Source organism: Dermacentor silvarum, chromosome 8 (assembly GCF_013339745.2).
Source record: "Dermacentor silvarum isolate Dsil-2018 chromosome 8, BIME_Dsil_1.4, whole genome shotgun sequence".
NCBI lineage: Eukaryota > Metazoa > Arthropoda > Arachnida > Ixodida > Ixodidae > Dermacentor > Dermacentor silvarum.
In genome coordinates this window covers 46,919,432-46,945,718 of record NC_051161.1, presented here as the reverse complement: position 1 = coordinate 46,945,718, position 26,287 = coordinate 46,919,432, and the positions used below count along the sequence as shown (strand labels likewise).

At 44.2% G+C, this 26,287-nt stretch overlaps 1 protein-coding gene across 5 annotated transcripts in view; it reads left to right on the top strand.

Moving 5' to 3' along the window:
* Window positions 1-26,287, top strand: part of LOC119461152 (moesin/ezrin/radixin homolog 1-like) — a 172,283-nt gene that overhangs the window by 100,041 nt on the left and 45,955 nt on the right. Inside the window, exons 1-10 of one of the 5 annotated variants that reach the window (XM_049671819.1) lie at window positions 9,693-9,822; window positions 11,522-11,582; window positions 12,990-13,073; window positions 14,748-14,843; window positions 15,303-15,407; window positions 18,007-18,176; window positions 21,495-21,578; window positions 21,683-21,829; window positions 23,377-23,473; window positions 25,253-25,416. In XM_049671819.1, the coding sequence (XP_049527776.1) occupies window positions 11,571-11,582; window positions 12,990-13,073; window positions 14,748-14,843; window positions 15,303-15,407; window positions 18,007-18,176; window positions 21,495-21,578; window positions 21,683-21,829; window positions 23,377-23,473; window positions 25,253-25,416 (959 nt within the window). In that variant the 5' untranslated portion in view covers window positions 9,693-9,822; window positions 11,522-11,570. Of the gene's footprint in view, window positions 1-9,692; window positions 9,823-11,521; window positions 11,583-12,989; window positions 13,074-14,747; window positions 14,844-15,302; window positions 15,408-18,006; window positions 18,177-21,494; window positions 21,579-21,682; window positions 21,830-23,376; window positions 23,474-25,252; window positions 25,417-26,287 lie in introns of those variants that run through there. The other 4 variants (XM_049671821.1, XM_037722367.2, XM_049671820.1 and 1 more) reach the window with 4 other exon arrangements.

Below are 26,287 nucleotides of genomic sequence, written 5' to 3'. Positions count from 1 at the left end.
ACTTACTCGTATATGATAAACGTGTCCACAAGTTTTCCGTTAGGCGCAGGCACACACGGACTTTACGTTCGTGGCCACTAGCCACATAGGCTATCGGTACAAATATTTTTGTATACATATTTGGGTTCTTGAAGATAATGTTCAGTTGATTGATTGATTGATTGATTGACTAAGATTGACTAAGTGAGATTGATTGAGTTCGGGTTTACATCGAAAATGTACAGGGAGAGAATAGTCACCCGGTCCCGGTCAGCTCGACCGCGCGCTGAACCGATGCAGTCAGGTGAGAAAGCATTGATGCGCTGTGTCACTCGGAAGCAGCAACCGCTGGCGTTTAATTTCGAGTCTTCCGCAAAAGGCGTATGTCCTCTCTAAACAGGTTTCTCTCTCTCTCTCTCTCTCTCTCTTTTTTTTTTTTTTTTGCAGGCGAACAGTTCTTGCCTCTAAATATGGCAAGGCGCGTTATGTGATGGTAGATCTTGGCAAATGTGCGTCACACGGCCGGAGTGCGCGTTGCGCAGGTGTGTGTACGAGAGCCCCTGTTTCCGCCGGGCTGGAAAGAATGCCGAACGAAACTTTCGAAGCGAATGTATATATAGCAGTCCGTATAGTCGGTAATGTATATATAGCTCTGTGTTGAACCGCTTATAGTACTATAGTGCGGGCTGAAAATTCTGATACCAGGAATGGAATGGGGACCAATCCATCAAAATTGTAATTGGAATTTGGAATGAAATGGGAATTGGCATCCCCGCTCCGCAACAGTGATACAGAGCACTCTCACGAAATAACTGACACGCAAGCACGTTGCTGCAGCTGCGCCGGCGTAGAAAGGTATAGGCTGAAATTCTTTCGTGCAACGCGTCTGTTCGCCAAGCAACACCCCGGAATGTCCCGTTTCAGTTCGCTCTCATGCGCGGGACATGTTCACAGAAAATGTGCGTACATTTGTCGTTTCGTTTTTTTTTTTTTTTTTTTTTTGCACGCTTTATGTTGTTTGTCCTGGCTCAGCTGAAAGATAAGCGTCATTGCGAGTCCCATAAAGGACGAGTTCACTGACTGGGTAAAAAGAATTGCGATATTGTTTTGTGGGGCTAAGACACTTCTTGATATATCTGCTCTCCACTAGTGCTTCCGTCTCAAAAAAATATATATTTATTTCAAATGTCTTCATGTCACGCCCCCTAGTTGTCCTTTCTGTTAGCAGATTCATGTGCAAGTTCTACCGACCCTCTCTTCTTGTTGGATGACGCTATTCGATATTATATATATATATATATATATATATATATATATATATATATATATATATATATATATATAGAGAGAGAGAGAGAGAGAGAGAGAGAGAGAGAGCACGGCGTCTCCAAGTAGTGACAACATAAAAATCATGAGCATTGCGCTAGCCACAAACAGTGTCTTAAGTCACTTTAGTGTAATGCAAAACTGTGGTATGCTGGCGATGTAATTTCGCTTGAGACGTAACGGCTTCAATAAAAGCATAGTTACTGCTCTAGGTGACGCACAATAGATATCAACAGTTGACGGACAAAAAAAGCCTCAGCCCGGAGCCAACGTTTCCACTAGGCGACTTTTGTCTTCCTTGATAAGCTCGAGTATCCATCTTCCAGGGACCCCGTTATCTTGCTTGGATCACTTTCGAAAGTAAGGGCAAATACTTTAGATATGAGGCTGTACTAGGAAAGTACTGTTTCGGAATGATCTCTTCACTTTTCTCGGCGTAACGCATGGCTTATTAGTTAAAAAGAAAAAGAAACCGAGGGAAAAACATAGTATCAAGCCTTTGTTTGAATTCCTCACCCAAACCACGTAACCGATGACGTGAGCTTGACGTCACGGATTTCGCGGAAATATTGCACATTTGGTTTCTTCTGTTTCCTGTTGGAAACGCCTTCACAAACTGATAGATTAAATTTCCGTCCATTTGCTAATGAATGTAATCTTTTTTTTTTTAACAGCGGAGCTGTTTAAGCTTTTGGTTCGGCCGTGGAGCGTTAGCAGAAGACTGCGCCTGGCGAAGACGTCACCGCGCGTTGCCTAGCAACGCCTCGCACAGCTAGTGCGAGGCGTTGCTAGGCGACGCACGTGATGTCATCGCTTGGCGATGTTGTCACCCTCTCCCAGTTTACCCTCGCCACAGCGCGAGGCGCGACCGACGTATCCGGCGCTCGTCGGCCACGCCTCACGCCGGACTTTCGCTGGCGTGGCTTCCCCATGCCGAGCGCGCTCGCGCGTCATACGTCGGACTATAAAGTGGCCTTTACAAGACTCCGCGCCGACGCCGAGTGCCGATACTCGGGGTCGGCTAAGTTTGGCTAAGAACCAGCCAAGCCAAGCCAAGTTAAGCAAAGGAAAGAAAAATCAAAGCTAAGAACCAGCCAAGCCAAACCAAGTTAAGCAAAGTTAAAGCTAAGAACTAGCCAAGCCAAATGAAGTTAAGCAAAGGAAAGCAAAGTTAAAGCTAGGGAAGAGCCACCAGCTTCGCTGTTTGCCCCGTCTTCGCACCACTTAGTGTGAAGCTGCTCCTGATTTTTTTTCCTGCCGTAATCAGTATTTAACGTCTGCTAGAGCCTAGAGGTTTCCACTATACCTATACGTGCTGTACGTAGTGCGGAAACTTGAGGGGGCGTCGCTACCTGTCCCGCTTTAGCGCTGTTTTCTGGCGCAGCAAGCCACCGCTGTTGGTAAGAGTATCCAAAATTGTAATTCCATAACTGCAGTCTGCGAATTGGCTTAACCTAAATGCTTTATTCGGTGTCGCGATAGGCTTCCGGCGGTAGCGCAAGAAGGTTCAATCCGCGTTGACTTCATTGATGGTGCTTTCGTTAAATTCTCCCTTCCTCGATATTTCAAAGATCTCGAGGATGCTATATTGAAAAAAAAAACACAACATATAGTTGAAATATACAATACGAGATCCCAAGGTTGAAGAAGCGATGGCGGAACCTCCTTTCAAAGTAAAATAAAGAAATACGAAAGAAAAGAGAACTGTTCACTGATAAAAACTGTACAGATACTTTATTACAAATCAAAATAGCACGAAGATATCAACAGTAGGTTTTTGGAGAGAGTTTTATTTACAGGACAGGCAGTGCATGATGTCGACATATCAACAAGAAATATAACAGTGCGAACGCACAGGTAGAACAAGGGCATAAACCGCACATCAAACAGCGATTTCAATTCGCATCTAAACCGATCCGTAGATGTATCGTTCTATAAAGCGATTAGATGTAGCGTCTATAAAACGATTTAAATTTAGTCTCACATTAGTCTACATACATTATACGTAGCGTTTTTGCTATCAGCTCCTAAGTAATTGTGAAAAAAAAAAAAAGTGTGTATGGTCTGAAGCAGTGTAGATTTAGTGAATAGACGTCTGAGAAGATAACCTATATGCGGGCGTTCTTGGCCTCCCCTTTCGAGTGTCATTTGCCTCATTAGAGGCGTTCGTCACGCGGTTTATCGCGCCGACCGCGATCTCACGCAGCCCCATATATACAAGAGGCCATTAGCTCTGTCTTATCTGCGCACACAGACAAGGAGATCCAGATCTGCCCGTGTTGGCGGCGAGACGGCGTCGCTGCTCTACTACCCCTCTCGCATTTCCATGTCAGCCGGCAATGACGGCGAGATGAAGCCTCTCAATGGTTGTGAATCCGGAACTAACCGACCACTAAAACATTGAGGACGAAGTTGCTGACGGCGCTAAGCATTTGTCGCTGGCCTTTGCGACAACGTGCGTTAGGGATATATATATATATATATATATATATATATATATATATATATATATTGATGTGTGCATTTACACTGTGAAGTATGTCGGATTATCAGATTAAAAGAAGAGAACTCTGCAGATCTCAACCCATTCAGTTCTCGAAGTTATTTCTCTGTGAGCCCGCCTCCCTTGCACAGTGTCACGATAGTGCTAGCTCAGCCACAGAATTCTTCTTTTTCGAAACAGTTTTCTAGTTAAACTTCCTATTTGACACCAGAATATCGGCCAGTCACCCTTAGCGTGTATGAGCCATTGGTAGAGGGCAAAGAAACAGACGGACGGATTCCAAGATGAGGCAACAACAACAATAACAACAACACCAACAACAAATTTAACAGGGCGTTCAGTTATACTCAATAAGGAATTCCTGGACGGCGGAGCAGATATCCCTGTGACTGAATCTTTCCGTTGATTCTTACTGATTAACTCTTTTTGTTGTTAGTCCTCTCATTTCAACGCGCGATTTGACCTTTCAACGGGAATTACTTAGAGAGCAAACCTGAAAATTTATTTCGAATTATAACGAAGGCGGGGGGAAGGGGGAGGGGGGAGGGAGAAGCTCTACAACGAACGCCTTTACAACGAAATGACCTGTATAACGAAGGAATTATTATGCCCCGACTCTACTGTGAGCTGTGCGGACCAGTGCGGTGCGCTACCTTTACGACGAAGTGACTTGTATAACGAATGATTTCTGGGGCCCCAAGCACGTCTTATAAAGGCGTTCGACTGTATCTAACAGAATTTTTCGCTAAGCCCCCCCTCCCCTCTCCACCCTCTCCACTTCGGGCACGCACGATTTGCCTTTCGTCCGGCAGCCTCACCATCTGCAAATCTCTGCGCGGGCGCGCAACTCTTTTGCGAGAGCCAGCTGTTATAATAGTGCTCCCTTTGTTGGATCGGGTTTCGTTCGAAGCAGCGGCCGGATCGCGTTGTGTGTGTGTGTGCGTGTGTGTGTGTGTCTCTCTATTCAAGTTCCACAGTCATGATGCGATTAAGTCAGCTGGCGGCTGCTAAATGAGGAAAGAAAAACACGAAAGGCAAAGTATAATAGGCACGGGGATGTCGGACGGCTATATACGAATCAAAACGTCAAACTGGACGGACGGGACAAGGTCGCGCGGCAGTTGGATGTGCGCAGTGTGTCGCGAGGTTAAGCGTACTTTTTTTCCGACTTCCAGCTGAGCGAGGTTGGTTGAAATATTTGCTGCTGCTTGTTTATTATTATTATTATCAAAGAAATTAAATTGTGGGGTTCTGCGTGCCAAAACCACCATCTGATTATAAGGCACATATATCTATAGGTGATCCACGTAACTTGAGCCAAACGTTAAATATATGCAAATGCCACGTAGATGGACATAACCAAGGTTTGTTTACCGTCGCTTGCATAGCCGCTCCTTCTATAGACCTAAAGCCATTTTGGCGCAAGAAAAACTGAGAGTGTATTAGCAAGGAATGTGGAATACTAAAATGTCTAATAAGATTTATTTAATTAGGCCGCGTTTAGGAAATTGGCTACGTACCATTAACAAAAGTTTGACAAACTGAGGTAATAATTTGTAGGCTCAGAGTGAGGCACACCTTCAGCACACACAATTACCTCTTGGCTGGTGGAGAACCTCAAACCTGTGTCAGATTTGGGACATGTCCTGATACAGTGTCGAGAATTAGAAACCGAAAGAAAAAAGAAAAACACTTTCCTAACGCTTACAGAGAACACTCCCCACTTCACCCCGCAATGTATTTAGTTACAGACCAATTTTTTTCATTTAGATCAGTTTTGACATTTTTAGGAATTAGTACATTGCAGGTCGTTCGCACAAGATATTCGTAGCACATCCTCTCACAAGAGGATGCTGTTGCGAGAGTACGGTATGTATCTCTAATGTGCGCGCCTCCACGCCCTTGCACACAACGGTCGTGGTGAGGCGGTAGTGCATAGGGTATCTGACATCTGTTGATTCTTTCGTAGCATATTTTTTATATTTGTTACACACCTTTCACGTCCTCTTCATGATTTTATTACAACTGTATATACATTTTACGCTCTCTAGTGCACATGGTTTTAGGCCCCTATACCGTAATTGTAATTGGAGATCGCAGGGAGAGGCCTTCATCCTGCCGTGGACATAAATATAGGCTGATGATGATGATGATGATGATGATGATGATGATGATGATCGACACCTTACACTTAACCATTGTTACTAATCACACCAGTACGTGATCTTACATTACACCTCGTCTTGGCGCTCTTTGGCCATAACTGGCCCTTGCGCCACAAAACACGAGATATCATATTATCATCATTAGCGGACATTATACTCGCACATAAATCGAAATGCATCATTGACTAATACACATCATTTCACTAATTCCCGATCCTTAACTCCGTGCACTGCAGTCGCAATCGCGAAGAACTTAGAATAAAGAGAAATTTCCAACACATTAAACGGTTTTTCTTATAACGCGATTTTACTGCGCATGTGTTAACATTCGTTATGAGAAAAATCTCATTACTCACATTCTCGCTTCATTCGAATTTTTCGCGGTGTTTTTGTACATGTATAATTATTCCATTAACTCAATAATAATTATTTATTCACCAACTAATTTATTTATTTATTATAACTAATATGTTTGCATATACGTAGGATGGCGTCTGTGTTTGCATGTTGAGCGAATTTAATAACGGTTTCTATTTACCTGCACGCGGTGGTCGCCTGAGAAGTCGTGACGACATGTCGAAGTGGTTATCTTGACAGGGCACCTCTGGGCCGGAAGATGCGATAAGCCGATTAGCATAACGACAGGTCGATTGCCAGAGCTGCAGCAACAGCGAGATGCACTCTGTGGCGATATCCTGCATGCGATACAGGCAATTGAAGTACGTTTCAGTAGCCCGCATCCTATCGGTCAACTCCTGATTCAGCGTTAACTGACTTGATTTCTGCGCTGGCCAGGGGTCACGTGGAGGCCACACGTCATGGCGCAAACAATCAGCAAATGAGCCACCAACCGGAGGCCACACGTCATGGCGCAAACAATCAGCAAATGAGCCACCAACCCCGTCCGGGCGGAAGTCCGCGGGCCATATCAACGCAATCCTGGTATTCAGAATTGTCTGCTTTAATCATCATGGTTGACGGGAAACCTCCTCTCGTTTACACTCATTAACATTGTGTCAGCTAATATAATACTGCGCTTAGATTTTATCATCATTATTACGCCACGGAAGTGATCTTCCAGTATGCAGTTAAGGCCTCCGGAGTACAGCAAGCCAAGAAAATATCGCAGAGATGGCAAACCGGCCGTTTTTGCCACCTCTTATGTTTCAGGCATATATGTAATTTTTCGTTCAGCTGCTTCATTGCGCGCTCCTCCCTTGCTTCTGTTATCCTCTATTCCTTCATATCTTGTTTTAAATCGCTTTTAACAAAAGTTTGGCCTGTGATACCCAGCACGGACACATTTCAAAATGACAATAGTTAGACTTTGCAGGAAAATAAAAGCAGCGAGTTACGGATGACCTTTGATTACTTTAGAAGAGAAATAGGTCGGTAAGTGGAAGGAGAAATTATCTCTACTCAGCTACACTGTTATACCCTCCGTCGCAATTACTGAGACAATACTGTGTCGACCACCCATCGAATTAGCTAACATTATTTTATTTATTTTGGGGGAGCGAGGAAGCCGCGACGAGAAGCACAGGTGCCCAGTTGCCCCAAATTTCCGAGTATTATCGGAAACTCCTATGGTTTCCAAATGGTCTTCCGAGATCCGGCAGCGCGCGGCAAGATCTCGGAGGTCATGGTTCGAAATGTATCCGTCATGTATACGTCATCGTGACGTATATATACATACGTGCCTCCTCTGCAGTGAGGACGAGGAAAACCGCGAAGGAGGCAGCGGCGAACCGACGGCAAACGCCTGTCAATCACTGCTCACACTTCATACAAGCGCAAACAATGAGCACTGCGCCGCTTTCCATGGGCGACAACCCTGTTGACTCACCTCACGAAGATGGATTAGGAAGGTCCGTAGACAGTAGTCTACATAATATTTGTATTCATGAGTTTCAGAGCAGTCAGTGTGCCTTTAATGAAGTGTTGTCTACAAGACGTGTATGGATGAAGTGCACAGCGAAGAAAACAGATAGATTCTTAGAATGTGTAAGTGGTCTGTAAGACATCTATATTTAGAGGAAGATGGGCCGATAGGGAGTCTGAGCAGTTTATAAGAAATTTGTATGTTTTCTCTCTATAAGATGCTCTATGTAGAGTAGCTTCTAGGCTGCTGAGAGTTCCCAAGCGCGTTTTTTTTTTTTCTTCTGCTGTTTGATTCTGTATAGACAACACTTCATTAAAAGGTAACATAGTGTAATAAAGCACACAGTGTCGTTGAAACTTGTACTGCCAGTCCAGTGATCACTGGCGTCGTGAAGCGTTGGGAACATGTGGCATATGTATAACCCTCTGTTTCTCTAACGAGTTGAAATTGTTATGAAATATGAATAGATCAATCGATTACAGGCGTGCTGCAACAGCTGGGCTCTGAGCAAGATAGAAGTATTGAGCTTTGAGCGCATTCGTATTGGTGGAAATTCAAAACATACTGTCAGTCCAGATCATTTGGTGCGCTGTTTTGCATATAAATATGATGACGCTGTAATTAAAAAAAAAGTGTGGGGGGAGGTCTATAATACCTTCGGCTACGCGGGATTTTCTTTAATGCCGATCTCCGAAATCTCAGGATATATCCCGAGATTTCGGGATTAATCCCGGTACAAGCAAGAGTGCCCACGTATACGTGGGCGTTCTTGATTGCTTGTACTGCGCCCACTGGAATGCGGCCGCCGCAGCCGCGAATCGAACCCACGACCTCGTTCTCAGTAGCAGTCATGGATTGCGGTCCCGAAGTTTATGAAACTTCTTCGAGAGGCTATGAGAAAAAAAAAAAGGGGGGGGGGGGGGAGCGCCGCATGCTTTGAATTTAGAGTACTGAATGCCGCATCATGACAGCATGCGGCGATTAATCACTGCTGATAAGATAGATTTTCGTGTATCAATCAATTGTTCCCGAACCTCTGTACCAACAAAAGTAATTCCACATGACTTTGTCTTGTTTGTCATATCAAAATCCGCTCATAAAATCACTAGTTTGAGTCCAGTGCCGGCATTAGGAAAAAAAAAAAAAGTTTTCAGTAGTACTGCCGAACGTTCCATATCAAGCGCTCTAGTATCATCATGTACATACTTGTATCATCATGTGCTGCCTTCTGAACTTAAACGCAGGGGATAACTAATCCCCGTAGGCGATGCTGATGATTGATTGATGGGTTTTAATGGCGCAAGGGCATCTTTGGCCAAAGAGCGCCAAGTTTTGCGGCAAACAACTTATAACTGCAAAGTTCACCAACCTCCCGGAGAGACACCGTACACATTTCGGTCAGCTCATCAGCAGCGGCAGGGAACATTTCAATAGACGGGACGCAAATATGCGCTCGCGTATTCTAGGGGTTTCGACCTTCTGACACGACGCGCGACTTTCGTCACTCATCGACTGCGCTTACGTCATGGCTTACATCGTCTTCATTCCACACGTCGATGTCACCATGGATGTCACCGCGGTGCGACGACTCTTTCGCACATGTTGCCTTCGCACCGGAGTGAATTTCAGCCGGTGAGAAAGTCGCGATTAGGTTAACTCGCTTCTTTGTTTTGTTCGTCGTTCTTTTTTGTCTACGTAGCGGAAAAAGAAGGAAAAGTCAAACATTGCGTCCGCGCCGCGCCGGCGCGCACGCCGCGGTTTCATAAACGGCGCGTCGCGCGTGCGCAGTGACGCGCGCGCAGCAGCAGCCGCGCCGCTCCGCGGCCGTCCGCAAAAGCGGAAAGTGGGAGTTGCCACACGCATGCGCGTTTGCCACACCCTGCGGACGGCCATTTTGTACGAAGTTGTCACCGTGAGCGCGGAGGGTGATACGCCGCTGTGGGAATACGTTCTTTTTTTCTTCGCCGGTAAGTGACGGTTGGTTAGTTCTTTTTTCGGCCGGGGCTCGCGACTCGAGCCGCGAAAGTGGCAGCTCACCCGCGACTGTTCCGACGCTGCCGCGGCCTCGTCGGCGAGTGAGGTACCAACACCGGCGCGCGCTGAGGAACCGCTCGGGGCGAAGTTTTTTGTACGCGACATGACGTGGTTGGGGGCAACTGCGTCTGATGCCGTCCCCGTTTCCGGGTGTTTTTCTCGAAAAATTTGCCCCGTTTCGGCGGTCCGAGTGTCCGCGACTGTCGCGAAATGTGTCGGCTGAAGTTTCGTGTCGAGTCAAACGGCTGCCAGCGCGTAATTTCCGCATAAATTGGGAGAGATGCTGCATTCCCCCGGCGGCTCGGAGGTCTAGCCTCGTCAGCGCGTATACAAAAAACCGGTTGCTTCTAACCAGCCGTTAAGCGACGAACCCCGGAGTGTCCTTTTCTTGCTACCTGTTTTTGTGTTTTGTTCAGAATGCTTTGCTTGGCGTAGTGACAAGATTTCCCGTGTTTCTTTTTGCCCGAGAAGGAATAGTTACACCGACTCGGCCTTAATTCGTGCCGGAGGCTGCTTGTACGCGGGTGCTGCCGCTGCTTGGAAGGCATGCGAGCCCAATACATGCGCTTTGTTAGTGGTAGCCCTGCTCTAGACTCGTTGCCTGTGTTAAATATACGTGATTTTGGTTTGCGTCCAGAGCGCATTGTGCTTTCTGTCGCGTCCCCGCTGGCTTGTTTGGGCGCCGGTTGGCAACGGTCATAAGCAGTACGTCCGTTCCGGCGGACCGACGTCCTGAAGTGAACGCGGTTTTGGGCGCGAATGACGTAATGGTGCCGGTCGCTGGCAACTTGTTGAGCGGGGCCGTACAGGTGCCGTCATCGTGGACCGGCGGGGCTTCTGACTTCACAGAAACATGTTACGGGCTTCGGTTAATTGAACGTTTCTTTTTATCCTCGTTTATGAAAGGCGCCGTGGTCAAGGTCATGCCGAATCACGTTAAAGAATAAAGAGAATAGAAAAATGCTGGCGCACTCGACAGGATATTCCAATTCCGGCGAGTTCTTTTCCCCCTGCCGGTGCGAGTCGCGTGTTCGAGATTAAACCGGTGTAAACCAGAAGGGGGCAATGAAAAGAAAGAACATTGAGATGTTCGGGATTGAAAGGCCTGTTTGAACGACGGGGATTCTTTACGGCGGTGCCTGTCGTCTAACGAAAGATGCACAGTTGTGCTTTTTGTGTGCTGCTGTTTGCGTATTGGCTGCGGGCTGTATCAGGTGCGGCGTGCACGGGGGGGTTTCCTCGCCTGGGCAATGACTGCTTGAATGCGATCCGCAGAAAGCAATGCACACCGCCCTTTTGTCGTCGTCACTGTTGTACATAAGCCCGCTGTTATAAAACAAGTTATACGTAGAACCCATCGCCACCGCGGAAATCCGCGCAGTATTGTTTTTATTACTCGCTGTTAGTCGTGTCATAGCCGGTATTCCAATGTCATGTATAGCGTGCCTATCGACGCGTTCTGTTCGCACATATCTCCTCAATTGAGCGTTCGCCCATGTTACTGGCTCGTGAACTGTACTATTTGCTAAGCGATGCGTGATTCACAGTGCAAGTGTGTTGCTGTGCTCGTGTGTGCTGAAGCGACATTTCCTTCATTTGAAACTTATGTGTGGCAACTCTTTCTCGTTTCAGAAATTACCCCCTTTTTTTCTGCCAGTGGACAGCAGGCAACTAAAGCAAGATGCCGAAACCGGTGAGTCCGCTGAAATATGCCTGTTACTTTCTCGAGAACTAAGTTTTAGCGTTAATGGTTTCCAGAATATCTGCAAAGCTTTTCTGTACTTTCTGGCTACTAAATCTGAATTTGTACCCTGCGATCGTTACACAATGCTCCTTGAGGGCTGCAATGTGCTTCCTGTTTTTGACGTGACACGATTTGTTTTTACCGCACACAAAAACAATAATTTATTTTGTCCAGGGAGCAACTTACATGAACGGTGGGAATGACTGGTGGAATAGCCTTGACTAGTTTACTGTTACCAGCAGCGCTACTTTGTTAGTAGTGGCACTTGTCAGAGCTGTTGAGTTCAAGCACTGTCACTTTGAATAGTTTTCAGTCCTTACAGCCAACTTTTGTTTGTGGTGGCTCATAGTGTGAACAAGCCCTTGGGCACTGGTATTCACTGCTCATGGTGCTTATTCTTCAGACTTGACAACACAAACTATCTTCAAAATGTGAAAGATGTGGGAATTCTGACATTCATGCCATGTTTATACATTATCTGATTAAGGAAGCTAAACCTGGCTGTATTGCTGGAGTTGATAGCAAAGCACTTTATGTTGAGGCTGCGTTTAGGTCTCATTGTTGTCGTTACATTTACATTTTGTTTTTGGTACTCTGATCTAATGCTGTTACACGGAATAGCTGAATATGCTTTTGTTACGATTATGGACTGTCGCGGGATCTGTCAAAATTACGTACTTTTATTCAAATGTGCTGCAGACTGCATTGAAAGCAAGCCAATGTGGTAGAATGATCCTTTGTGCATTTGACAGTGAGTGATTGCGATTAGAGAACTAAATCTTGTTGTAGTGTGCTGTCAATTATGTCGCATTTTTTCATAATTGAATCCCCTTGCTCAAAGCACATGCGTAAGTTATTGGGTGCAGGCAAAAACTAACGAAAAACTATCCCTGCACTATTGCCAACAGGTCATGGCAAGTTTAAATTTTCGTCATAGTTGTGCCTTCTATAAAGTGGTGTGTAGCTATATTCTGCATTGTCTGGTGAAGTTGTGCGAGGGAAGCAGAAAGTTCACCTTAACGGCGGGTTAATGTCCTTACCACTACTGAACATGACTGGCAAAAACTTGCCTACACAAATGTGTACAACACAGCTGAAGGAAATGTCTGCATTTCATTCGAATTTGTATGCGTTCTTGTAAATTTTGGTTTCGAGTATTGTCTGCCTGGGTCACGAGCGTCGTTGCCAGGCAGCTGCTTCCTCGGCAGGGCACAGCTGCACCACTGTGACAGCTGTGCGCATCCTTGACCTGCACTTCCACACGTTTTTGTGTCATGCGTCTGCGCCTGTTTTTGAAGATGTACTTTCGCTTGCATTGTTGAACCGGAAGTGCTTTTTTTTTTTTTTAAATTAAAGGTGAACGTGCGGGTGACCACAATGGACGCGGAACTAGAGTTCGCGATCCAGGCGAGCACCACTGGGAAGCAGCTCTTTGATCAGGTGAGATGGTGCGCCTTGTTTAGAACTAACGGAGGCCGAGTGGTTTTCTTCGTATGGGGACTTTCGCTTTTTGTTAAGTGCTGTTATGGCAGGAACTTTTGAAAAGGCAGGTAATTTATATTTGTTGTGCTGATGCATGCTGCATAGTTTCAGAATCGGCATCTGCCTTAAGATTGCTCCGTTGATTTTAAAGGACTATCAGCATAACTTTTTTGGAGGTTACAAATTTTAACAATGTGTATTGTCTTCTGCAGGGCACTTTTGTCGTGTGCACCAAACAGTGAGATAGAGGGTTATGCAGTTTGGAAAATTGTTTAAAGCTGGGTGCACTCCTGGCCCGTAACCTCCAGGGGGTGGTTTGTACTTCCCACATTGTGCTTGTCTGCTGTAAGATCAGCATGGTGGCAGCAGAGCTGTTGTGATAGTCTTGTGAAGCTGCCTATTTACAGTGTGTGCAGTATTTATTGCTATGAGCAACTGTTTAACTTCCCGGCTTGCATAAACATTTTGACAGCCATTGAACTTTCATACCTTTATTATTACCCCCCCCTCCCCCCCCCCACCTACCTTAAGAGCTATTTAATGCAAGGTTGTTTAGAGCTTACAATGATAATAGAACTCGTGTACCTGGAACATGCTAGCCGTGGTGTTAGCCCCATCATGAGAGGCAGTTCATGAGAGGCAAATTTAATTCTAGAGCTGGTCTGAAGCCTGTGTTTGGTGTAGCTGACCAAGCAGTGTTCCAACTACTGTTTTGTAAGAACTCCCCTGTAGTAATACTGTGGCTAGCTCACTTTGAAGGCGCCAAGGAGAAATGTTCAGTCCTATTGAAAGATTCTGCTCCTGAAATTTCAACCTATGTTGGCGTTAGTGTGAACGAAGGCTTGGTGTGCCAGAAAGAACACAGAAATGACTGGTAGCGTGCTGTCCTGTTCAAATTAGCACTAGCTTCTTGTGAAGTCAGATTTGGCAGCAATTGCTCAAGGCTCGCAGATTGTTTACAGTAAAAAAATTGGATTGAATTTCAAAATAAGGCACACACAACCTGGCAATTTTTATAAAAGCTTTCCGCACAAAAAGAAACAAATTTTCAGGTACTATTATAAAAGTCAGGGATGCCGCACGGATGTTATTGGCACCATATCGTCTGCATAAAATTGAACGGTAATGCCAGTTCTTTTGAAGATGTTGATTTGCATATTGCAGTAAGCCCAGTGATATTTAATGTGAAGGTATTTTGAAAAGAAAATTGTTTATCATTTTAATACACAATTATTTTGAGACAATTATGGGTGCTGCTGAGCACATGTTGGAAATCAGAGTGCGTACATATTTGGTGGTACTGTGATGTCCAATCTTTGCACACAGCTAACATCTTTAAATTTTAATGCTGCGGTAAGGGCAAAATGCAAGAACGTTTGTGTACGATGCATCAGGTGCATGTTAAAGAACCCCAGATGGTTGAAATTAGTTCCGAGCTCCCGACTTTGTTCCTCATAATCAGGTTGTGGTTTTGGTACGTCAGACCCCCTAATTAAATTTTTTTTTTAAATTGTCTGTTGCACGACACATGAATACCATTTCGTGTTTGGCATTAGGTGCCTTTGTCAATAAATTATTTAGGTAACCACATACGAGACTTCACAATTACAACATTGTTTCTTTGTTTTGCAGGTTGTCAAGACAATAGGCCTTAGAGAGATCTGGTTTTTTGGCCTCCAGTACACAGACAACAAGGGCTACATCACATGGCTCAAGCTGAACAAAAAGGTAAACTTAGCCTCAACTCTGATGGCCTGAGCACGAAGAGTAGCTTCGCAGTTAGTGTGAATGGGATAAATTTCCGTAGCCATGAATCACATTAGCCAAGTTACATTTCATCTATTAGCAGTATCTGTTAACTTGACTCATGTCTAGTGCTAAACAGAATCGTTTTATGGCAAAGCATCTTGCCAACTTGTGTTCACGCTGGTGGCCTAGTGGCATGGCATGCCACTGCTGAGCACCAGGTTGTGGGTTCGACTCACAACTGCAGTAGCCTGAATTCCAAGGAGGGCAGGACGGAAGAATGCTCGTGTGCTGAGAATTTGAGAACCCCAGGCAGGCCAAATTATTCCTGGTCCCTCAGCCATGTGATCTTGCATAGCTGTAGCGGATCTTTGGGCCATCAAATGCCGTCAATTATAAACGCTATTTCGTTACTTAAGCTGTTATGTAATTTTTGCCCAGGTGCTCAGTCAAGACGTGAAGAAGGAAAACCCCTTGCTCTTTAAATTCCGTGCCAAATTCTACCCTGAAGACGTTGCAGAGGAACTTATCCAAGAAATCACTCAGGTAAGAAATCTACACTTGTTATTTTTCTTATTAGCGTGACGATGTCATCCATCTACAATACCGTACCGGCTTCGACAACACGTTCCAAGCCTGGCATTAGCCTGTGTGCATCCAATGTTGCAATAAGTGTGGAATATTGCTGCACGTTGTACACCAACCGTGATGGCTTCATGGCTACGGCATTGTGCTGCTGAACACAGGGCCGTTCAATTCCCACTGGCAGCCGCCACATTCCAATGGAAGCGAAGTGCAAAAACTCCGGCGTTCGCGTGATGGTAAGGAATTGCAAGTAGTCAAAATTAGTGGGAAGGTGTCCCCTCATTTTATTTTAAGGCAGGGTTCGTACACCTCCTTGAAATTCTTGAAAACCCTTGAATTTGGAAAGAGATTCAAGTGCCCTTAAAGCCCCTTGAAAATAAGTGCTCCTTGAATTCCTTGAAAACTTTGGGTTTAGGGTGACATTCGAGCGTTCGAAATACCGAGCTCCGCTTAGGACTATGCCATGGATACTGTCTATTGAGAAACAATTTGACATAGTGTCGCTAAATGATTGAAATGTCGCGTGTCCACAGCCTCCAAGGAAAGGCCTGCTTATATTGCCATTGTGGAGCTAGACGAAGACGAAGCTGTGCCACCATTTTGTTGTTTTGCTTGTTAACATCTCGGCCATCATGGCTCAGTTTTTGAGCCCTATAGGCTCTAGAAATGCCTGGCAGAGAATAAGTTTCAGCCATTTGGCTTTAACGCGAGCATCTTCGGCTCAAGCCAGACACTATATTAACCATCTACAAGGAGGTCATCATTACCAGGGGAAAGTCAACTTTAAAAAGCGACCTGAAAAGCTTGAAGCCAACTGCTACTCAGCAGTCGCTTAGCTACAAGAAATTGCAGCTAAGATTTTACTATTTTTTATTGTATATGTACGAACAAGGTTTGTTTTCCCTCTTTGAATTTGGGCCTTTGTCATCCTAAATTTTTGAATTGTCCTTGAAGTTTTCACCGAATGTTCTGTATGAACCCTGTGAAGGTTTTGGGCACAATTTCACTTGTCTGACCACCATAGAACAGAGACAGAACGTGTCATCATTTTTGTTGCCGTTACAAATGCGCGAACTTCCCAAACTCTGTGCAAATGTGCTTTGTTTCTGGGTGCATAATTATCAGGCTTCACTTTTGTGCTGCATACGAAAACGATGTGATAGAATTAGCGGCACTGCACCATTTTAGAGTATCCATGAGCAGGAAGTGAAATGGTGCAACCGTCGAATTGATTGAAAATTTTGTTCTGCAGTCAATTTCTTGTTTGAAAAGCCACTCCTATATTTAGACAGAGGAGGCTTGGCAAGTCGAGACTGACTGGTTACTAGACTGGTGATTGGGTGAAGTCACTGCACCAGCTCGTCATGAATTTTGAGTGTCTGCTCAGGCCTAGTTAATTTGTCATTGGTAAAGATGGACAACACTGTATCCTAAGGAGCCAAGGACTAATTTTGAAAGTTTCAATAACTTTTGCTGTGCCACAAAAGACAAGATGCAAGAAATGCATTGAAATCCGTGACTTCACGACGACGTACTAGCATTGAGCTTTCAGTGCAAAATTCAAAAACAAACATTTCCTCCTCTAGTAAGAAACCTTACTGTGAAATCAATGAAAATGAGTTTTTAAGAGAATGCATTTTTTGTCTGAACTGAACAAGTTTCTCTTTAGTGTGCCTTTAAATTTGGGTTTTCTTAATGGGGGATGCAGGTCTTAGTGGGCCGAAAATTACAAAAATTTAGCAACACTTGTTTCAGCATCTGCAATGCCTAATTTACGCTGTGTCAGTGTGTGATTGGGATGTCTGTGGTTTGGTAATGCATTTTATTGATCAAATGCACACTGACCACTCGATTTCAGGTTGCGTACCTAGACTGCTAAATATATTTTCTTGTGCTACCTGCATTCTCCAAACTTTAGCTTGTGGATGTGGGTTGTGGTTGTGCAGTCTTCGTCACAGGGTTTGCATGTTGGGCTCATGGCATTGCCCATGCACGCTCGGCATTAAATAGGTTGTGACGCCAAATTTTCGAGCTTGTATTTTGCATTTCATGGTAATCTACACATTTAAGCACATTTCGAGCAGTAGAAAATTTGTATTTGATTCGTTTCATCACAGTGGAACTGTGAAGCAGTCTGGTGACGCTGATGGGTGACGAAATAAAGTGGTCTGCATGGCCAGTGTGCGTGGTGTATGCATCATTTCGTTCTTGCATGTGCGTCTTGCAGGTCAGCCTGAAATAAGTTTCTACAATTCTCTTGTTTCTACTGTGTTGTGAGAGCAAGAGAACTGCAGGCACAGTGCTATGACAATGCGTTTGCTGCGCTGTTGGGTGCCAGAGCATGTGGTGTAAGAATCTTGGCATCACACAAGCCATGCCAAAATGGTTGGGGGCGGTGGGAGTGGAGTGGCTTAGAAGCAGATCTCAAATTGAGATTTCCGGTTAAATTGTGCGCTAGGAGCCCACCTTTTTGTGGTGTACTATAATTATATTGGCCGCTCTATTCTGTTAATTTGACCCTCTTTGAGTGGCATAAATTTGGTCATTTTGTGCTCCGCAGCGCCTCTTCTACTTGCAAGTCAAGAGCGTCATCCTGACCGACGAGATCTACTGCCCACCAGAAACGTCAGTCCTCTTGGCCTCCTATGCAGTGCAGGCTAAATATGGAAACTACTGCCCAGACATCCACAAGCCAGGCTGTCTAGCCAACGACAGGCTGTTGCCTCAGAGGTGTGTGTGTGTGTGTGTGTGTGTGTGTGTGCGCGTGTGCTGCTTTGTGCTTGTGTTACAAGAATTGGAGTGACAGTGAATGGTTCTACTTTCAAGCCTCATTTTTGTACGTTTTCTCTATTAGTGGTTAATCGTGATTCCCATGAAGCTTGTTGCCACCACATTGAAAATAGCTGCTTGTCATATTATATTCCAGGGTGGAAATAAGGAGCATGCGGTGTAAGAATCATTTTACCTTTCATTTATATTAAAATGTAAATTTTCATTTACATTTTAACTTCCTTTACCATGTGAAAATTGGCCACCCTTTGAAGGTTTTAGTACTCATTTTCTTATGTGTAGTGTCATGGTCACAATGTCATGCTATACTGGGTGTTCAAAATTAAGCTTTACGAAATTTTTAAAAATCGCCTGTGGCAGGTAGCATAATTCTTATCGTTGACCTGGTTTATTCGAAGAGGCAGGCATTAGTAGCACGAGAAATCGAAACACATGTTCACATAATTAAAGAAGAATCACTAATGAACTTCCTAGTTAATTACTTTACGACATATATTACAATGTACGAATTGTAGCCGATGAGTTTGCAAGACGCATCCACTTTAAATGAATTTCCAAGATGACACCAGTTCCGAGATATTTCCCAAAGTGTGGGATGAAATACATCGGCATTCCAGTTACTTTTGTGCTTCAATGTATAAAACAGTATTTTAGTAAAAAATTAAGTGGAACAACAGTGCATTTTTATGGCGAGTTTGATGGCGCGTATCTCCAAACTTGTGTCATTCTGGAAATTCATCGCCTGACAAGCTCCCTGGCTACAGCTTGTAAACTGCAATATGTGTCGTAAAGTAATTAACTAAGAATTTAATTAGTGAATTTTTGTTAATTAGTTGGAGTGTTTCGGATTTCTCGTGCTACTAATGTCCGCCTGATCGAATAACCCAGCTCAATAAGAATTGTGCTACCTGCCACAGGCAATTTCAAAAAATTCCGTAAAACTTACAAAACACCCTGTATATCAATTGAAAGATAAATAATTGTACTTTCTAAAGGTTATAATTTTAGACAAATATTGTGTAATTGTATTATTGCAAAATACATGCCAAACAAATGTGTAAGTGCCTAAAACAAGATTTATTGAAAAATGGATAGAACATTTCTGCTGTTACTATCAAAGGAAAATATCTAAAATATACAAAATGTTTTCATATCAATTGGCCATAGAAGTGAAAGCTTCAACCTTCTAGGTGATAAGAAACATGAGTTAAAAGATTTTTTCGGCCTGGTTTAAATTGTTCCTCCTCCTCCTCGGCCTTGTGGTTCTCAGGGTTTCCTCTGTTGACCGAACTGAAGTCTTATGAATTTAATTCATTCTCAGAGTCGCTGCTGCTAGATGCATCCAAACAATCAGGATGCAAAAGCATTGCGAGAATGACATCGTTTGCGCGAAAGTCCGGTGATTTAAAGGGACACTAAGTCAAATAAAAAGTCAAGCTAAAGTGATAGAGCAATGCTCTAGAATGTCTAAGGCGTCAATATAATCGCGAACAGAGCTTTAGTAATTGAGAAATTGAGGTAAATGCAGGACGTGATAAGACTCCCCAGCGAAATTCCGGTACTTACCCAATGACGAAGGCACTCCTAAAAAAAGTTACTAGTACTCAACCACTCGTATTAAAAAGATTGTTTCGTTGGATTATAAGAATATATATGTATATATATAAAAATGCTACTTGTCTACTTCTATTAGATTCTTAGAAAAAAATACCTTCTTGGCGTTACACTTGATAACGATGCGGGTGATCAAAAGGTTTCATTTTCGCTCGACTCTGTGCCGCGCTCGCTTTCGAGTTTCAGAAGTTTCGTTATTGCGTAGTACTGCGCTCATGGAGGAAAAGCTTTTCCTTCCTCCATGACTATGCTGGCGTTGCTGGCTCACTTGAATTTGCTAGCAGCTTGAGAGTCGCGACGGCACGTCCATATGGTGACCAGCTTCGTCGCCCGACGTCGCATTGCAGGTGTCCTCACTGCTTTTGCGCTCGGAAGAGCTGGTGTCGAGGCCGCCGTCGTAGTAGGCAACGACGTCGGCAGCGCGAGCCCTCAGCAGCATGTCACGCTCTTAGGAGCTTAAACCACCAAAATCGAGTCCAGCATCACGTGCCAATTTGTCGTTGTCAGGGTCAACTATTTGTTCCATTGCGAAGAGCGTCGACGATCAGTGTTCACAATGAGGCGCGCGCTTTACCTTCCGCTATGGTAGCTAGCCACTATACTTCTGCTTTCACACTGCCGTCGGCTCTGTCTTGGCTCTGTTTCTGGCCGCGTGTTTGCGCTTCCCCCCAAAAAAAAGCCGTAGCGCCGTCTGCGGGTGCTGTTTTACCATGGAGGAATGCGTTTTACTCACCGGGGGCACAACGTCACGATATGGCCATGACGTCGCTACTCCTCGCTGGGGTACGCAATTAGAATTGCGTTACAGTGTACGCGGACGCTTCAGACGCAATTTTCTCTTAAAAATAAGTTTTCTTGGCACGAAACAAGCGTTTCTAGGTTTCTGGTATCGTATTTCAACAGTCCACGTTGAAATATTTGCCTTTAGTGTCCCTTTAAGCATCTACCATCTTTGCGACCAAACGATACGAACTGTACTTTGTACTGCCGTTAAAGCTCGCGAACACTTGGAAAAACAAACTACTACTCGGAGAAACAAAACTTTCGTGTTTCGGCAATAAATTAGATGGCACAGCAAGTCTGTAGGAGTGCGTGTAGTTTGACATTTTCGCGCAGGGTGTATGGGACATGTGACACATTGCTTTGTGGGCGTGGTAAGGGAAGAGTTAAATTTTTCACACGGTTGTTGGCCATCAATTGATAAATTGGTGACTTGACTTTGCAAACATAAAATAGTTGCTACTAATTATGTAGAATTTCAGGGGATCGTCTAAATGTTTGCGTAATTTAAGATTAATCTGAAAGCAACTCTCACCCCAAGAATGGCCAGAAAAGCTTTTCATTGCATTGGCTGTATGTAGATATGCTTGCGTGCAACCAGATTACTTCGTATTTTGGCTGTTATCATTGCATTGTTGTATAGTGACTTTTTAGTTGGTGCTTGTACAAAACCTATATTTTCTGTGGACTTTTAATTGAAATTGATTGCTCTCTGCTAGCCAAATGATTGCTTTCTTCGCTATTGCCATGGCCTGGTAATTAGCTCGCCTAATCGCTGTCCTTTCAGGATAGAATCCGGGAACTTGTAATTGCTGATCTGGTTAGAATCAATATTTCTGTGCTTAAAAATTGCCTTCTTCTTAGGGTCATGGATCAGCACAAGTTGACCAAGGAACAGTGGGACGAGAGGATAACGAACTGGTGGGCAGAGCACAAGGAACTTCACAGGTGAGCCCTTTTGTGAAATTACGATTTACTCAATGAGTAGGCTTCCAAAGAAATCGGACCTTAATATCAAGTGTTTCATCCTGACGTGGTGTGCCCCTGTGTAGGGATGATGCTATGATGGAATACCTAAAGATTGCCCAGGACTTGGAAATGTATGGCGTCAACTACTTCGAGATCAAGAACAAAAAGGGCACTGACCTCTGGCTTGGTGTCGATGCCCTTGGCCTCAACATCTACGAGAAGGACGACAAGTGAGTCTGTGAGACATCTCTGAGGGGTCAAAAGTTGATATTTTTGGTGTGTTCAGTAATTGAATCGTTTATAACAGTGAATGCTGTGGCAATGAGACATGTATATAAGAAATTGTGGATCTATTTTAGCCGGCATTTTGTTGATGAGAGCTGTCACTGAGTATGTAGCAGCACACAACTTTTGTACACTTGGGTCCGGAAATAAAGGGAACATCTAAATAGGATGCCAGCACTGATCACTACGGTATAAATCAGAAAATAGGTTCACCCCTGGCATTGTGGCAAATAAAAATTTTAATTCTGCAATAGATGACGCTGAACATGCTTCATTTTGGGTCACTTTGTTCATTCGTCAGACAAGAATCCGAACAGTTCACGTGTGGATTTGTCTGGGGACAGCAGCTAGTTGCTTTTGCCATTCCATGGCACATAAGCAATGTTCAGGGCATTTGTTATGCAGGACTAGGCACACGCAATACTGCAGTTGGCCTCTAGGCGTCCTTGGGTTACTGCCGGCCATTGAGGTTTTTCGGTCTCGTCGATAGCAGATTCAGGTTTTTCATGCAATGTTCGTGGACTGCGGTGGCCAATGAGACCTTCTGTGGTGCCGACAATGACCCAGTGGATAGTCGTACTTCTGCTGCAGTCTTAATACAAAGCGCTAAAATTTCTTTGTAATAAGATTGCGGCTCTGTTTTTGCAGTTGCAACTCCTTTGGTGAAGAGGCGCACCTTATCAATTCATGTAGCAGCAAATTTCATCGCTTTTACAATAAATCGAATCTGCCATCAACAGGAAAGCTTGTGCACGATGCTGGCAAAGAAGCCCCACCATGGTGCCTTTTCAAGCTCAGTATGAACAATGTAGCAGCTGCAAATAGAACTTTTCATAAAGCTCGACAGTTGAATCATCTCATTTTGTTTGTTGAAATCCTAAAATGGTGCAGTGCCACTATTCTCTTGTTTGCTTCTGTGTGTTCTATCATTGTTTTCAAGTGCAGCATGAAAGTCAAGCCAGGACTTGCTAATTTTGTACCCCAAGTAGTAAAGCACGTTTTTGCAGTCTGCGAAATTGTCAATGGCGACAAGTATGTCGACGATCCCTATTTTTGGTCAAATAATGTCAAGACAGCTGAAGTTGTCAGACCGCTATTACAAGATGAGCGAGTGCTTTTCAACATTGTTTTTCTTTTTCAAAAACCTCTACCTAGTATTTTTACGATACTCATCAGTCTGTAATGCTTATATCAGTTGGCCTATTGCATATCAGCTGCAGACTTTCTTTAAAATGAAGACTTCTTGAATAATGTAAAACTGGATACTAAATTTGTTCACTTTAAGTGTGGACCATGCTATACATAGCCTTGGTGTCCTCATACCTAAAAAGGCATTTAACAGCCAAGAGGGCGCAAGTTAAAGTGCTTGTACATGTAGGATGGAAAGTGGCAACAGTACCGCAGTGTGCATTATCCTGCATTACTGTCGATGTTATTGGCAAGTTGCACCTGTCAGTGCTAATTAATAAGCTTCAAATTTTCTGAATCGCAGGCTGACACCCAAGATTGGCTTCCCTTGGAGCGAAATCAGAAACATCTCTTTCAACGACAGGAAGTTTGTCATCAAGCCCATCGACAAGAAGGCTCCCGTGAGTTTTTCCTACGGAAATCAAAAAGGCGTCTGACCGCATGCTGACCTCTGAAGTTGATTACTAACGGGTTGTCGAAGTTTGTTTACTGCTTGCCTGTTCTGTTCGTATAAATCTTGTAGCCGCTACTTTTCTGTACTTTTTGATCCCAAGTATGTGAGAAATGACTAACTAATCTTTCTACTAAAAGAAATGAGTGTTTGTCTGATTCTCACATGGGCCCAGCTTTTATGCGTTCAAAGTGGAAAATAATGTGCATTCAAAGAAATGCGAACTCAATCGTTAAAAGGAAAACGAGTACCCTTGCCTCCAATTTTTCCAATCTGAAAAAGGTAAAACCTGCAGTACAGTAAAACTTCGTTAATTTGGGTTTCACGGGACTGAAAGAAATGTCCACATTAATCGAATGTCAAGTTATCGAGGGCATAGAGAAACAAATGCTTACTACATCAATACGTTTTTATTTACTGAATGAATCGGCAAATCCTATTTCCATTTTGCACAAAAGCAGTGCGGGCGCTGCAATGCTTGTCATCTTGCGACTGATTAGGGCTCACAGCTGCAAAGGCCTCGTGGCTGCGGCGTGCATCTGTGACGCTTTTGACTACCGTGCGCACATCCTGATTATTTATTCGGCAGTGTCGCCAGGTCGCCGCTTATTGCGATGTAGACCATGCTCTTCATCCTTAAAGCTTTGCACCGAGTAAAAATGAAACCACTGTTTGCCACAACCGCTGCGGACGAAAACACGGCCGAAACCGCGGCCGCTGTCGACGTGATCACGGACGGTGACCTTGCGGTTCTGAAGGCGCGCGGCCGACGCGCGAACTGAATCAAAACGAAACTACTGCTTTCGCGACCGCTATCGACGTAATTGTGGATGGCGACTGCGCAGTCATGAAGGAACGTGGCCAACACGGTGCTGTGCGTGGCGTTAAACGCAAGAATAAAGGCTTTAAAGGAACAAATAGGCACGAAGCGTTCCGGTGTTGCTGTCATTCACGTATGATTTCCGCTAATGACTATGGCGAAGCGGACTCTGCCGATTTGTTTCGGTTGGACGCTCGCGCCGTTGTTGCTCTTTTGTGTCGCTTATTTGGGGCGCTCCTCGCTCGCCGAGCTCCGAAAGTTGTCCGAATTAACTGATGTGCAGCCAGGTACGTTGGAATCGAGTTTCATTGCATTGAATAATGCATACGCCGGCTGTGACCAGAGGGCTCGTCCGAATTATCCGATTTTCCGAATTAACGTGGGTCGAATTAACGAGGTTTTACTGTATTTACCTTCAGAATGCAAATTTATTATTAGTCGTTGCCTGACAACTCTGTCATTGTCTATAGATTGCATGGTGACCGGTGTGTGGTGCACGGTTTGATATGTAGCATTTCTTGGAACGACTCGGCTCTACTAACCATTTTGCCAGTTTGTCCCGCTACAGTTTTCTCGTACAGTGTTCAGAACGCCAAGACATGCGACATAACTGTTTCCGCTAACTTAGCTTGTAAAAGGCGTAAAAGAAACCTCTTTCAAATTAGCTTTCATAATGAAAGTGCCACATTGTCATTGCCAACCTACGCGGCAGCTTTTGTCGGCAGTCTTGTGGCGAAAATGACTTGCTGTGATTGTAGGTCATTGCCAGCACTTCAGACGTGGTTGTGGCTTTGCATCCAACAGTAACGCACATACAATCTTAACTATTTTCCTTGGGTATAAAAAAAAAAATGTGCTGCATCAAAGCAGGGGCGGCAGCGTCACGTGTTCATGCTTTCTGCATTGCAGGACTTTGTGTTCTTTGCCCCCCGGCTGCGAATCAACAAGCGTATTCTGGCATTGTGCATGGGCAACCACGAACTCTACATGAGGCGCCGAAAGCCTGACACCATTGAGGTGCAACAGATGAAGGCACAGGCTCAAGAGGAGAAACTGGCCCGCAAGCAGGAAAGGTAACAATTTTTTTTTAGTTTGTACTTAACCCTTTATGAGTGTTGCCTACAGGCAACTTACCAGAATTTCTTTTTTGTCATATTGCCATATGTTGTCATATTGGGAAAAAAAAATGGCTCTTGCAAAGAAGAAAGCTGGTTCGTCTCTGAAATAAGTTTATTTTCAAAGCGCTGGTATGCAAAAATTTTCATTGAAAAATGCAAGTTTTACATTTTTTTTACGTCAGCAGCTCAGTAAATTTGTTTACAAGCTGCTTGCTCCATTTTCAATTTCGTGAATGTCGAAGCAGCAGTCTAGCCCATATGCACAATTTCAGGCCCGATCACATATGAGCAGCAAACTTCCTGCAACAGTTTGCCTCCCATTACTTCGCCTGCCTTGGCTGTTATGCCTTACCAGCACTGTTTCACTGGGTGCCAGCAGCCATTTGTAGTTTGGTGTTGAGCGGACTCGAATCTATTTGCAGTGGCCGTATGGCTGCTGGAAAACAGAGAAACCATCGTGCCAGTGAAAGCGAGAGTGCAGGAAACACTGGTACGAAATTTATCCACATCTGGCATTTTTAATGGCACTGTGCATGTAGACTTTGTTCATAAAATCGAGCCAGATGCCTTTAGCCCTCCCGAAACCTCAGTGTTATACATTGGTTCAATACAGAGGGAGGTGGTGGGGCTGCAGGATCGATGTTCAAATAATAAAGCAGGTGCAAAAATCAGTTTGACTGTAAACTAATCTCTTTGGCTTGTCTTGGCTATAAGCCGTTGAGACTTGCTCACTGAAACCGCCTATATATTGTTAAATTTGTTCATTTCGAATCCTTTGAAAACTTGCAATACTGAAATTTAAGCAAAAGCAAATATGAAATAGCAT